We start from the raw sequence: 15,383 nt of genomic DNA, 5'->3' as shown, positions 1-15,383 counted from the left end.
ACGTAAAACATTTCTGCACGCTTGACTGTAAGTCACTTTGGATAAAAGCATCTGCTAAATGCCATATATATAATTGATGTATTATATATTTAACCAGCAACACTACCTCCTCAGCACACACACACACATACACGCACACACACACACAGCCCCATACAGTGTTCAGTCTCTGCCTTGTCTATGCTGTTCAGACCAGGTTATCTGTTCACCACAGAACTCCAAAAAAGAACATTTTATTAGGATGAGGAGAGCAAAAACCCACACTGTAAATCTACCAACCTACGTCCATGAGAGGGAGTGATGGAATGAGTGAGAGAGATGGAGGGAGGGAGGATAGTGAGGGGTCTAGGAAAGAAGAAGATTCTTTCTGGTTTCTCTTTCTTTTTCCACTGGTGGTGAAAAGGGAAGGAGGGAAGGGCCCCTACCGGAGCACCCAGCATTCCCCATGCTCATACATAAATATTTGCGGTGCCATGTTGGGCCATGCCTGGCTGTCACATACACACTCACACACACATACACACTCGTCCACATACACACATACACGCTCACAAACTCTCACTTTTAGATACTCTCTCACACACACACACACACTGACACACACACAGTCTGTCCCCGTGTATCCTGCTTCACAGAAGCGCACTTATCTGAATTAAGATACTAAGGTTACACATGGTAACTAAACGCCACAGCGGGGAGGAAGGAGGGAAGGGTTTGGAGGACGGACTATGAGGGGGACTGGATTGATGGGGACACCACTTACAACTCTATTAATGATTACACAATTTATCAGATCTCAGGATGGGGGTATGGACTGGATGGGGGCATGGACACACACACACACCCGTTTCTCCCTCCTAAGTCATGGGACAATGTTTCTTAATAATAAAGCTTGGTCAGCAGTTTTGTTCTCTCTTTGTCGAAATTTCCCAAAAAGTTTGTCAATCAATCCTTTTGGGGTTCTAGACTAGTAGCCAAAACCTCTGACTTTGCAAAATGCATATCAAGTGAAACAAAGAAACAGGGGATGTGAAAGCCTTTGAGATGCAAGTTTTTTTTTAACCCTCCCCTAACCTCTAACCTTAACCACTCTGCGAGTACACACAATACTGACCCAAGATCAATGTCTGGACTCTAGAAGCAAAACCGTATTTACTCTACATAGAGCGATTCCACCCCTAAACGGTGCAGAATAGCGTTGAATGTTAGCTTATACGCCTCCTCTGTTGCTATCTCGTCTTGTGTTCTACTTCAGAAGGGTGAATGAAGTACAGCGTTTTCTGGGAAGGGTATTAGGAAGAACTACAGCTCTGCCGGAGGGCTAGAGCCCCGTGCTGCCTTGCCTCTCCTTTATGGTAGTAAATCACCTCTCTGAACTGAACAGTGTTTATTCTGGAGCTTTCTCAGAACACTTTGGCAGAAAAGTGGCAGAACTGGTAGAGCGACGGAACAGAGAGGGGGGTGAAGGGCTGAGTCAGCAAATGGGCTGGTTGGGAGGGGGGGGGTGTGCGTGGGTGTTTTATATAATTATTTAGCAGAATGTTCCCTCCTATGATTTCAATTTCTGTGGATAAATCAAATCACTGTACGAATTATGTCCAAACTGTTGAACATAGGGAATAGATAAAGCATACTTGAGCCCCGAACTCATGCCCTACAACACAGTTATCTAATGCTAATTTGCATTATGGAACGAACATTCGCTCGTAGGCTACTGCCTTGTGTGCGTTGCTGCGATTATAATGTAAAGAAATAATAGTTGATCAACATTTTATGCGAAACGTTCTGATCTGTTGCATCAGCCTCGTTGCCATTTTAAAGTTTTTGGGGGGATGTAGCCTACTTGTATGAATTGGTTATCTGTCGTCACACAACTGTCCCAGAGTCTGTTTGGAACAGGCTATTTCTTTCTCGCACAGAACGACAAGCTGACCAATAGAATAGGTCAACTTCTCTACTATGGGGGACAGTAGATTGACAGGCTAGTGATTTTGCTGTTTGTTACTCATCTCATTGGCTGAGGAAAAGTAAATGTGGGCAGTTATTCTAACATAGGCGGCGCGTGAGTTTCAAGCTTGGGAAAGCAAATGTTCACCATACAAATACACCTTTATGATAAAGCAATCCTTGCATCCTCTCATTTGCAGACTTATGTAAAATAGCCTAACTTATTTCTAAGTTGATGATTAGATTGGATAGTCATAACTTAGGCTAATAATATAGCTTAACTCAATCACTGTTTGCAAAAAAGACTGTTCAATGCAGAACGTAGTGGCTTAAAGTAGGCCTAGGCTATAACAAATAGACTAAATGTATTCTCCTTCCGTTGCACAGGAAAATGTTGACCTTTTTATAAATGCATTTCATGCACTTCTACTACACTATATGACTGGAGACATTAGCAGAATCTTTTTTAATACAACTAAAATGACAGGGTAGCCTACTCTGCTGACACTGACAAACAGATCAGTAAAAGCGACGTCTGATCCATATATTAGGCCTACGAAAGGGGAGACACAAATACGGTATGACGTCCATCTAACCTGGAGGAGGAAATGATTGTCCAAAAACAAACAAAAGTGGCACAGATTCACTACATTGAACAACAGAAATCAAAAGGAAGTTTGTTCTGAAGTGTCTGTCCTATATCTGAGAGATATAAGAAACATTAGGAAACATTTGTTGTTTCTTTTTTATACATGTATTTAACCGCTTATTTTTGGCACGAAACAGTCTAAGCCCTGTCTAAGCAGGGGAGGGGAGGGGGGTTCTACTAAACTACAGTGCATTCGGAAAGTATTCAGACCCCTTGACTTTTTCCACATTTTGTTAGGTTAGTCTTACTCTAAAATGGATCCACACACAATACCCCATGAAGACAAAGCGAAAACAAACCGTTTTTTAGAAATGTTGCAAATAAAAAAATACAAATAAAATAGAATACTGAAATGTCACATTTACATAAGTATTCAGACCCTTGACTGTTGAAGCACCTTTAGCAGCGATTACAGCCTCGAGTCTTCTTGGGTATGACGCTACAAGTTTGGCACACCTGTATTTTGGGAGTTTCTCCCATTCTTCTGTGCAGATCCTCTCAAGCTCTGTCAGGGTGGATGGGGAGCGTCGCTGCACAGATATTTTCAGGTCTGTCCAGAGATGTTAGATCAGCTTCGAGTCCAGGCTGGCTGGGCCACTCAAGGACATTCAGAGACTTGTGCCAAAGCCACTCCTGTGTTGTACTGGCTGTGTGCTTAGCATTGTGTGCTTAGCATCCTGTTGGAAGGTGAACCTTCGTCACATTCTGAGGTCCTGAGCACTGAGCAGGTTTTCATCAAGGATCTCTCTGTGCTTTGCTCCATTCATCTTTCCCTTGATCCTGACTGGTCTCGCAGTCCCTGCTGCTAAAAAACATCCCCACAGCATGATGCTGCCACCACCATGCTTTACCGTAGGGATGGTGGCAGGTTTCCTCCATCTTGGTTTCTTCAGACCAGAGAATCTTGTTTCTCATGGTCTGAGAGTCCTTTAACTCCAAGCGGGCTGTCATGTGCCTTTTACTGAGGAGTAGCTTCTGTCTTGCCACTCTACCATAAAGGCCTGATTGGTGGAGTGCTGCAGAGATGGTTGTCCTGCTTGAAGGTTCTCCCATCTCTACAGAGGAACTCTGGAGCTCTGTCATCGTGACCATCGGGTTCTTGGTCACATCCCTGACCAAGGCCCTCCTCTCCCGATTGCTCAGTTAGGCCAGGCGGCCAGCTCTAGGAAGAGTCTTGGTAATTCCAATCTTCTACCATTGAAGAATGATGGAAGCCACTGTGTTCTTCTAAAATCCTGCAGAAATGTTTTGGTACCCTTCCCCAGATCTGTGCCTCCACACAATCCTGTCTCAGAGCTCTACGGACAATTCTTTCAATTCTCATGACATCATTTGAGTCAATTGGAGGTGTACCTGTGGATGTATTTCAAGGCACACCTTCAAACTCAGTGACTCTTAGCTTGACATCATGGGAAAATCAAAAGAAATCAGCCAAGACCTCCAAATTTATTTTTTAGACTTTAAGTCTGGTTCATCCTTGGGAGCAATTTTCAAACGCCTGAAGGTACCATGTTCATCTGTACAAACGATAGTACGCAAGTATAAACACCATGGGACCACGCAGCCGTCATACCGCTCAGGAAGGAGACGTGTTCTGTCTCCTACAGATGAATGTACTTTGGTGCGAAAAGTGCAAATCAATCCCAGAACAACAGCAAAGGACCTTGTGAAGATGCTGGAAGAAACCGGTACAAAAGTATCTATATCCACAGTAAAACGAGTCCTGTATCGACATAACCTGAAAGGCCGCTCAGCAAGGAAGAAGCCACTGCTCCAAAACTGCCATTAAAAAAAGACAGACTACGGTTTGAAACTGCACCTGTGGACAAAGATCGTACTTTTTGATGCTGCCACCCCCGTGCTTCACGGTTGTCCTCTGGCCATGAAATGTCCTCTGGTCTGATGAAACAAAAATAGAACTGTTTGGTCATAATGACCATCGTTATGTTTGGAGGAAAAAGGGTGAGTCTTGCAAGCTGAAGAACACCATCCCAACCGTGAAGCACGGGGGTGGCAGCATCATGTTGTGGGGGTGCTTTGCTGCAGTAGGGACTGGTGCACTTCACAAAATAGATGACATCATGAGGGAGGAAAATGTGGTGGATATATTGAAGCAACATCTCAAGACATCAGTCAGGAAGTTAAAGCTTGGTCGCAAATGGGTCTTCCAAATGGTCAATGATCCCAAGCATACCTCCAATGTTGTGGCAAAATGGCTTAAGGACAACAAAGTCAAGGTATTGGAGTGGCCATCACAAAGCCCTGACCTCAATCCTATAGAAAATTTGTGGTCAGAACTGAAAAAGTGTGTGTGTGAGCAAGGAGGCCTACAAACCTGACTCGGTTACACCAGCTCTGTCAGGAGGAATGGGCCAAAATTCACCCAACTTATTGTGGGAAGCTTGTGGACGGCTACCCGAAACGTTTGACCCAAGTTAAACAATTTAAAGGCAATGCTACCAAATACTAATTGAGTGTATATAAACGCCTGACCCACTGGGAATGTGATGAAAGAAATAAAAGCTGAAATAAATCATTCTCTCTACTATTATTCTGACATTTCACATTCTTAAAATAAAGTGGTGATCCTAACTGACCTAAGACAGGGCTTTTTTACTAGGATTAAATGTCATGAATTGTGAAAAACTGAGTTTAAATGTATTTGACTAATGTGTATGTAAACTTCCGACTTCAACTGTCCATGTAATAGTGCCAGACATGCACACAAACTTATACAGTTGGCATTGCTGTTATGATTTTAGTTGTCCTTTGTTTTAAATATTTATTTATTATTTATTTTCTTTTATTGTTGTTTGCTGTTTTCTTCTGTCTTTTTTTTCTTTTTTCTCTTTAGTTCATTCTCTTGGTTTTTTGTGCATCGGGGGGGTTCATGGGGGGTGGGGAATGGAATTAAATGTATTTTTTATTTTTCTTCTTGGAGGGGGAGTGTCGGAGGGGTCTAGAATAGTTGAGGGACAGCTATTGGGGAACTGTGGGGGGGATCTTGGAGGGTTTACGGTTTTTGGCCTGGTGGGATATCTGTCAACGTGCCCTTGAGCAGGGCATTGACCCTGGATGCTTCTGTGTGTCACCCTGAATGGGAGTCTGTTGGATGACTGATATGATGTAGTTGTTGAGCGGCTTCACTGCAAGTATATTGTATGTTTCGGATATTCAATAAAAAAATATACAAATAAATAAAAACAGCATGGCTACCACAGCATTCTGCAGCGATAGACCTTCCCATCTGGTTTGCGCTTAGTGGGACTATAATTTGTTTTTCAACAAGACAATGACCCAACACACCTCCAAGCTGTGTAAGGGCTATTTGACCAAGAAGGAGAGTGATGGAGTGCTGCATCAGATGACCTGGCTTCCACAATCACCCGACCTCAACCCAACTGAGAAGGTTTGGGATGAGTTGGACTGCAGAGTGAAGGACAAGCAGCCAACAAGTGCTCAGCATGTGCGCGAACTCCTTCAAGACTGTTGGAAAAGCATTCCTGATGAAGCTGGTTGAGAGAATGCCAAGTGTGCAAAGCTGTCATCAAGGCAAAGGGTGGCAACTTGGAAGAATCTGAAATATTTTTATTTGTTTAACACTTTTTTTGGTTTCTACATGATTCCATATGTGTTATTTCATAGTTTTTATGTCTTCACTATTATTCTACAATGTAGAAAATAGTTTTTTTTTTTTACTTTGAATGAGTAGGTGTGTCCAAACTTTTGACTGGTACTGTATATGTTTTCAAAATGCATACTGCTTCCAGCTCACACAGACGTGTGACCCGCTGAAGCCAACCGTTGAACTTGAATGGCGAAAAGGAGGAGCGCTTCAATTACCAGTTGAGAAATAGAAGTAGTAGCGATTTTTAATTGTGGCCGCCACAAATGTTTTAACTCGCGATTTCATTTAGAATTGTTGCACATTGATTGTGCTTATAAAGCACGTTTCACTCCGGCTGCAATAGGAGCTGTAGCAGCCACTCTCGCGCTGTCTGACTAATTTTCCGCTTAAACTAGGCTCTGTATCTGTATGCTGTGCGTGTGTGATAAATAAGAATCATAACGACTAACAAAATACACACGCCAATTTAATTCCAGTAAAATATTCAAATGAAGCATGACTGGTCAAATCTATTTAGATCGACTTGTATTTTCATCAATGAATAGGCTAAAAACATTGTTTTGCAATTGGCCTGTGGCAATTTTAATTTATCGTCTTTTCATTTATTTTTTGGGGCCAAAATCGTTCTATTACCGGCTAATGTGCTGTGATCCACAGCACACAGTGGGGAGAACAAGTATTTGATACACTGCCGATTTTGCAGGTTTTCCTACTTACAAAGCATGTAGAGGTCTGTAATTTTTATCATAGGTACACTTCAACTGAAACATTGTATGATTTTTAAGTAATTAATTTGCATTTTATTGCATGACATAAGTATTTGATCACCTACCAACCAGTAAGAATTCCGGCTCTCACAGACCTGTTCGTTTTTCTTTAAGAAGCCCTCCTGTTCTCCACTCATTACCTGTATTAACTGCACCTGTTTCAACTCGTTACCTGTATAAAAGACACCTGTCCACACACTCCATCAAACAGACTCCAACCTCTCCACAATGACCAAGACCAGAGAGCTGTGTAAGGACATCAGGGATAAAATTGTAGACCTGCACAAGGCTGGGATGGGCTACAGGACAATAGGCAAGCAGCTTGGTGAGAAGGCAACAACTGTTGGCGCAATTATTAGAAAATGGAAGAAGTTCAAGATGACGGTCAATCACCCTCAGTCTGGGGCTCCATGCAAGATCTCACCTCGTGGGGCATCAATGATCATGAGGAAGGTGAGGGATCAGCCCAGAACCACACGGCAGGACCTGGTCAATGACCTGAAGAGAGCTGGGACCACAGTCTCAAAGAAAACCATTAGTAACACACTACGCCGTCATGGATTAAAATCCTGCAGCGCACGCAAGGTCCCCCTGCTCAAGCCAGCGCATGTCCAGGCCCGTCTGAAGTTTGCCAATGACCATCTGGATGATCCAGAGGAGGAATGGGAGAAGGTCATGTGGTCTGGATGAGCCAAAAATATAGCTTTTTGGTCTAAACTCCACTCGCCGTGTTTGGAGGAAGAAGAAGGATGAGTACAACCCCAAGAACACCATCCCAACCGTGAAGCATGGAGGTGGAAACATCATTCTTTGGGGATGCTTTTCTGCAAAGGGGACAGGACGACTGCACCGTATTGAGGGGAGGATGGATGGGGCCATGTATCGCGAGATCTTGGCCAACAACCTCCTTCCCTCAGTAAGAGCATTGAAGATGGGTCGTGGCTGGGTCTTCCAGCATGACAACGACCCGAAACACACAGCCAGGGCAACTAAGGAGTGGCTCCGTAAGAAGCATCTCAAGGTCCTGGAGTGGCCTAGCCAGTCTCCAGACCTGAACCCAATAGAAAATCTTTGGAGGGAGCTGAAAGTCCGTATTGCCCAGCGACAGCCCCGAAACCTGAAGGATCTGGAGAAGGTCTGTATGGAGGAGTGGGCCAAAATCCCTGCTGCAGTGTGTGCAAACCTGGTCAAGAACTACAGGAAATGTATAATCTCTGTAATTGCAAACAAAGTTTTCTGTACCAAATATTAAGTTCTGCTTTTCTGATGTATCAAATACTTATGTCATGCAATGAAATGCAAATTAATTACTTAAAAATCATACAATGTGATTTTCTGGATTTTTGTTTTAGATACCGTCTCTCACAGTTGAAGTGTACCTATGATAAAAATGACAGACCTCTACATGCTTTGTAAGTAGGAAAACCTGCAAAATCGGCAGTGTATCAAATACTTGTTCTCCCCACTGTACATCTCCCAGATGTCACACGCACACAGAGAGAGATCGCCTTACTCTCTCGATCTCTCTCGCTCGGCTCTTTGCACTGATCCCCTCTTCCCTACTGGCTTTCATAACACCCTCTCTTTGCTTGGCAGAGGCCTTCCTATGGTGATGGGCTCTTGGTTAAACAGAATGTTATATAACTTGACAGCTGTGGCTCCTGGGGCAAGGAAGTGATTGACGGTGCAAGGGTCAGAGGGGAGAGCGAGTGTATGCGATTTTGTGTGTGTGTGTGTGTGAGAGAGATGTGTGCCCACTTGCGCAGTAGCAGTATGTGCTCAGCCAGTGTCAGTCTATTGAGGGACACACAGATCTAAACTAAGTCCAGTGACCCCATCGCAGACAGACAACAACTGACGCAGACAGACAACTCTGATCAACAGACGAGTGTGTGTCACACACAGAACAAGGCGTTGCATCTTATATTCATCTTACATCATCGCGGAGACTGACTCACAGACTGACAGATGCTAGGGTGACACACAAATACACTCAAATGAATCTACTTAAAGGCACAGAGGGTGCCTTACCCTTAATGAGCCACTAAAGTGAGCCGTCACAGAACCGGACATTGACAGCCCCAGGCAGACACAGATCACATTGACTGCTTCATCCAGTGAGCCATCACTTTGACTGCCCCAGATAGACACATAGACCGACTGACATAGGGACTGATATAGAGAGGGAACATTTTATAGGCCAGACATTGGCTGAGATCATAGCCCCATCTGGCCTCGGAGTTAAAGAGCCTGCAGAGCGGGACAGTCACACTTACTCACAGAGGCATCATCACATCGATTAGAGCCCAGAACGGAGAGATGACGCAAGGAAATGGTTGAAATCGATGAGAGAGCGATTTAAAGTAGTTTAGAAAAGGAAGTGCTTCCTTTCTGGTTGCGTATGACCGCACTGATGTCAGTAGTTAGTGTGTGTGTCACGGTTCGCATTTAGATGTATGTACTCACTGACCCCGGCCTAATGGATTGGTGTGTTTTTGCGTGGAGGTTTGTTAGGTTTACAATTAGGGTGAAGGATAGAATTAGGGTTAGGGCAGGGTTTCCCAAACTCTGTTTTGGACCCTGAGGGGTGCTCATTTTGTTTTTTGCCCTAGCACTATACAGCTGATTCAAATAATCAACAAGCTTTAATAATTTAAATCAGCTGTGTAGTGTTAGAGCAAAACGGGGACCCCCTCGGAGTCCTGAGGTCCGAGTTTGGGAAATGGTGGGTTACGGAAAATAGGATTTTGAATGGAAATACATGTTTGGTCCCCATGAGGATAGATGAACAAAATGTGTGTGTGTGTGTGTGTGTGTGTGTGTGTGTGTGTGTGTGTGTGTGTGTGTGTGTGTGTGTGTGTGTGTGTGTGTGTGTGTGTGTGTGTGTGTGTGTGTGTGTGTGTGTGTGTGTTTAGTATGCTCTTATGTGCCATCCATATTTACCCGGTCACTGTGTCCTCAATGTGTGTGTGTTGGTGTGCCCACAAAAATAATTGCCTGTGAGCGCTTCTGCACCAATGTGTGTGTATGTGTATGTACCAATGTGTGCCCTGTCTCCTCTGGACTCCCTGGGTCCATTGGGCTGATTGTTTGTGTGGCTCTCTCAGGCTGAGCTGCACTAGCTGCTGCTGTTAGCTGGCACCGTCTGTGCCGGGACGCTAAATATAGCACTGCACCAGGAAGAGAAAGAAGGGGGCGGTGGGGGCACCAGAAATATAGAGGAGGCACTTTTTTTCATCGACAATTAGAGAGCAGGGCTGGGAAATTTAGGAAAAGGAACAAAGGACTCCTTTCTCTCAATCAGTCACCATTCGTCATTACTGTTTTGGTTGATTTGATGTTTCCATCATGCAGCCCGCCCGCCCGCAACGTTTCCTCGTAATTAAACTGGCCTTTAATGATGATGTTAATTACATGATTATTGTTATTATTATAGACCTACAGTACATACTCGTCATGTGTGACCGCTAGTTACCCCTAATAAAGGGACATTGACCAATCGAGAGGAAGAAGTATGAGCGTCGTGTTACGGTGTGCATTTTCAGTCCTTTTCCTCTCCGTAGCATCAATATCCTCTGTCAGTCCGTCAGTACGACCCTCGAAGGCGTTATCAATCGTACAAGAGGTTCCATAACAAAGACAAGTTTGTGTGTGTGAATTTAGAGCTCTCAACGGTTCCATGTTATTGCAATAATGAGGACATTTTCTTAATGACATACTTGCTTTAGTTGTGTAATATGATGGGAAAAGTGTAAATTGACCTAAAACTATACGTGCATGCGCACACACACACACACGCACCCTGCAGTGGTGGTTGCCCTCTCTTTCCCCTTATTTTCTTTTCGCTCTTTTCCTCTCCCTCTCTCTTTCTCTCTCGCTCTGTGCGGTCTCACTCGCCTCCCTTCCATCCCTCAGTTGAACTTCTCTGTATATGTAATTAAAGGAACACAATGTTCCCCTGTGGATAAGCAGACATAGATATCTTATTGTAGATTGGAAAACAATGTTTGTGATAATGTGTGGTAGTCAGTAGATGAATGTAGTAATATTTAGTTAGTCTTCATATCATATGCTATTGTTTACTGGTCTTCTAACCCGGCCATTTCCTCTCTGTTTTCAGAATGCTGATGTCTTTGCCCTTGCCTTGGAATTATGGGAAATAAATAAGAGATCCTGAAGCTCCTCCTCCTCATCCTTGTGTGACAGCCAATGGGAAGACGGGTTGCACTGGCCACACCTCTGAAGCACTTTGGAAGGACTGATGGAAAACATTTTATTTTTCTGCTTTCAGTGTATTGGTTGTGATGACCAATGGGGATGCGTGCCAATGATATTCTGAAAACCTATTGGTTGCACTTAGCCTGAGAAGGGAGGACTCTAAGCCAATCAGAGAAGAGTATGAAGACTGACTGCTGACTGGGAGCCAATGATTTTTTTTCGATCATCAGCTTAAATGGAAACCCAATTAACCAATCAAAAATAAGGATTTAATCTAATGACGGCTGAATATACAAAGTATAAAAACAAAATATATAGAAATATATATCTGCTCAAGTGCCTCATTTTTTGATTGTAGACATTTTACAAAGAACTTCAACTTAGCATTGACTAAGGAAGTGAAGATGCTTCAGTATTTGTGCTTGTTTTGAAGTAGCAATATGTTGTGGCAGGTGTAAGAATAATAAGAATGATGATGATAAAAATACCAATTAGCTGGCCTTACTGTGAGATGTTGGCAGCATAGCTTCTATTCGCTTTAAGCTCATTGCTTTAAGCTCATGTAACTGACAGATTTCTCCCTATCTCTCTCTCACTCTCTCACTCAAAATCTCTCTCTCTGCCCATACCTCTCATCCAAGATTGCAGTATTCTATATCACATACCAACCCGCCCACATACTTTACAATAAGACAGTCACCCTTCACCGTGAATACTGTCTCTGGCGCTGGACAATATGTATTTAACACACAAACACTTGGCACTTGTTGCAGGTAAAGATGCGTTGTGGAATGCATGCATTCTGAGCAGTGGTGGGAAAAGTACTCAATTGTCATATTTGAGTAAAAGTAAAGATACCTTAATAGAAAATGACTGAAGTAAAAGTGAAAGTCACCAGGTAAAATACTACTTGAGTAAAAGTCAAAGTATTTGGTTTTAAATATACTTACGTATCAAAAGTAAATGGATTTGCTAAAAATGTACTTAAGTATCAAAAGTAAAAGTATAAACAATTTAAAATTCCTTATTATTCCTCAATTTTATTTTTAAAATGTATTGGCGGATAGTCAGAGGCACACACTCAGACATCATTTACAGACGAAGGATTTGTGTTTAGTGAGTCCGCCAGATCAGAGGCAGTATGGATGACCAGGGATGTTCTCTTGATAAGTGTGTGAATTGGACCATTTTCTTGTCAAAATGTAATGAGTACTTTTGGGTGTCAGAGAAAATATATGGAGTACCAAGTACATTATTTTCTTTAGGAATGTAGTGAAGTAAAAGTCTGCAAAAATATAAATAGTAAAGTACAGATACCCAAAAAAACTACTTAAGTAGTACTTTAAAGTATTTTTACTTAAGTTCTTTACACCACTGATTCTGAGTGGTGTAAATGGGCTCCTGTGGATGTTGGAACATAGCCATTCAAAATAGGGGAGAGTGGGGTAAGATGAGCTCAACCACTCAACATACCCCATTCTCCTCTACCTGGGTTGGTCAGATTATTATAGCATTGTGCTAGGTAGATGGTAAATCCCTCAGCATTGTGCTAGCTAGGTGGTAAATCCCTCAGCATTGTGCTAGGTAGATGGTAAATCATTGTGCTAGGTAGATGGTAAATCCCTCAGCATTGTGCTAGGTAGATGGTAAATCCCTCAGCATTGTGCTAGGTAGATGGTAAATCCCTCAGCATTGCGCTAGCTAGGTGGTAAATGGCTAGTGTTGCTGTTCACAGCTCAGATATAGGTATGACATTATTATCCTACTCAATCCAATTATCAGATAAAACGTTAGTATCTATTATCTCAAGACAGTTGCAGGTCTTTTCATCCCCATCGTGTCAGGAGCCTGGTAAGCGATAGGATGGTGGAGTATAGTGTCCATAGAGATAACGGACGTGCCGACATTAGCTGTGCTAACTATAGCCCTTGCTAAAGTCGTCTTGTCTAACGTTTGGATTTGATAACATGGGCCTTGCTAGCTGCGGGGAACATGCTAACTTCAGCCTAGTTAGCAAAGTATTTTGTTAGGGGGCATAGATGGCCACAACCGTCCTTTCTGTTTCTCATTCTCCCTTTTTCTCTCTCTTTTTGTCTCTTACTTTAAACTCTTTCTGCTATGCATTAGCACTAAAGTGCCTGTCTGTATGTCTGGCTGTCCCTTTCTTCCCCTTTAGCACTATCAGGGCTATCCTCTCAAAATATATATAGTCTATTTTTATGTATATTTTTCTTTTAGCGTATGTACAATATTGTGTAACCTCAAGGTACCCTTCCCTTATTGAGGTTTCAATTATGTTCAAGGATGTAGTGACCCATGAAATGACTTGACCAATTGCCCCTGACTTCATCACGTGTTTGTATTGGGTTGGTGCTGAAAAATGTAGGCCCTGAGGAGAACCCCATTGAGGACCTCGTCTATGGATGGCCGTATTAGTGCCAAAACAAAAATACGCTGTGACTCTTTCAGACAATACATTAAAAAGCTACAGTAGCTACTTTTAATAGCTACTATGAGCTCTCAAGTTCTGACGTTTTATATTTTTCTTGGTTGTTAAATGCTATTATAACCTTGCCTGCTCTCTTGTTGTTTTCTTACCACCGTAAAAACAAAAAAAACTGTTTTGGATGTTTTGAGACATCTTGCATCATAGTTTGCCTCTGGGACACTTATGAAATTGTACTAAATGAACAATACTTACTGTAAGTTGCCAATATGAGCAATCACAGACAGAGAAAAATAGGGGGGGGGGACACCTTTAAACAGAACGAAATGTGTCTGTCCGTTTCACTACCACCACATTTGTATATGGGCTGGCTGTCTTATGCACTTCCTTCTCATTTGAGTCACGTGACTTTTGGTAGCATAACAAAGCGGCTTCATTGCTACCAGATTGGGATCTGTGGTCAGGACAATTGGCCATAATGGTTTCTAATGCAGAGGTGGGGTTAGGAAAGTAGTAGTTTGACTCCAACCTCACTGTGCCAGGTTTGTTTCTGTTCACTGCATGGCACAAAGAGGCAGCGACACACACACACACACACACACACATTAAACACAAACAGTGTTTTGGAAATGTTATATTTTTCTCATAATGACTCAACAATCTTCCAAACTAAAGCCAGATCCTAGGTTCCAGTAATATGGGGGAAAACACACAAAAACAAACTTAGTGCAAGAGTTCATTCTGAAATCAAAGTTAAATCCAACACTCTATGGCCTCAAAAGTGGACAATGTCCATGAGCTCATTCACTGTTGAGGTCTAGATGACAAACTTGAATTTTGGAGTGAAGTGTCACTTTAATTCTTAGAGAAGCAAGGTACTTGGAGGCAAGAGTGTCATGTCTCCATTTAACATACCTACAGTGGCGACCCGTCATTCAGGACAGGTGGGGCAGAGCCCTACCTGTTTTAGCCTCACCTGTTAAGCTAAAAAAATATATACTTTTTTAGTTGTATCTGTTTTGCATGTTATTTTGGCATTAGTACATGTCACATCAGTTTGCAAACAATGTCAAAGAAAAAATCATTGAGTTAATAAAGCTGCATAAAAACATGGTCTCTTTTTTGCTTTCTTGAGTAAGGCAGCTCCTAAATGTAGGTGTTTCTGCCTAGCTCGGAGATTTCTGTGGTGGTGGGGCAGCCAGTGGAAAATACGGAGCGGAGGAGTTGGTAATGTTCTCTAGTTGCGCCGTGATTGGCTCAGTGTTCTGTTACTCATGGGGACACTATGTCAGCGCAAAATCTACAGGGAGAGCTCGAAAATTCAAGCCCCTTGGGTGCTGGATTGATTTACATTAGAAGTACCCATCGAAGAAGGCTCAAAGTGATTGGCCACAGATAAAATGATGTTAAATCACCGTTATATCTACCATAGCTTTGATTGGACTTATCATGTCAACATCATACTTTCAAAATCTTAGCTAGCAAGCTAGACATCAGTCAACATCATGAATTAAGTCGACAATCTACTGGCAAATCCTTTTCAATCCTTGTTATATGAAGAGAAATGATAGATAAAACGTATCAGTGCTCATCGGCCATTGGAAACAAACATTACACAAGTTGGAAATCACAAATTCAACAATGAGTGGTTTGGAAGGAATCAGTGGCAAACTACAAGCGTTACAAAGCAGTCACTAGCCTGCTATTCAGTGGAGACGGTGTGTGGTC

At 42.6% G+C, this 15,383-nt stretch overlaps 1 protein-coding gene across 1 annotated transcript in view; it reads left to right on the top strand.

Moving 5' to 3' along the window:
- Positions 1–14,768, top strand: part of LOC139534544 (insulin receptor substrate 1-B-like) — an 85,863-nt gene extending 71,095 nt beyond the window's left edge. Inside the window, exon 4 of the mRNA XM_071333748.1 lies at positions 11,112–14,768. Coding sequence (XP_071189849.1) covers positions 11,112–11,119 — 8 coding nt within the window. The 3' untranslated portion in view covers positions 11,120–14,768. The remainder of the gene's footprint in view (positions 1–11,111) is intronic.
- The last annotated feature ends 615 nt before the right edge of the window (positions 14,769–15,383 follow it).

Source organism: Salvelinus alpinus, chromosome 11, assembly GCF_045679555.1.
Source record: "Salvelinus alpinus chromosome 11, SLU_Salpinus.1, whole genome shotgun sequence".
Classification (NCBI taxonomy): Eukaryota; Metazoa; Chordata; class Actinopteri; order Salmoniformes; family Salmonidae; genus Salvelinus; species Salvelinus alpinus.
Note: the sequence above shows the minus strand (reverse complement) of the source record. Positions and strands in the feature narration are given on the sequence as shown.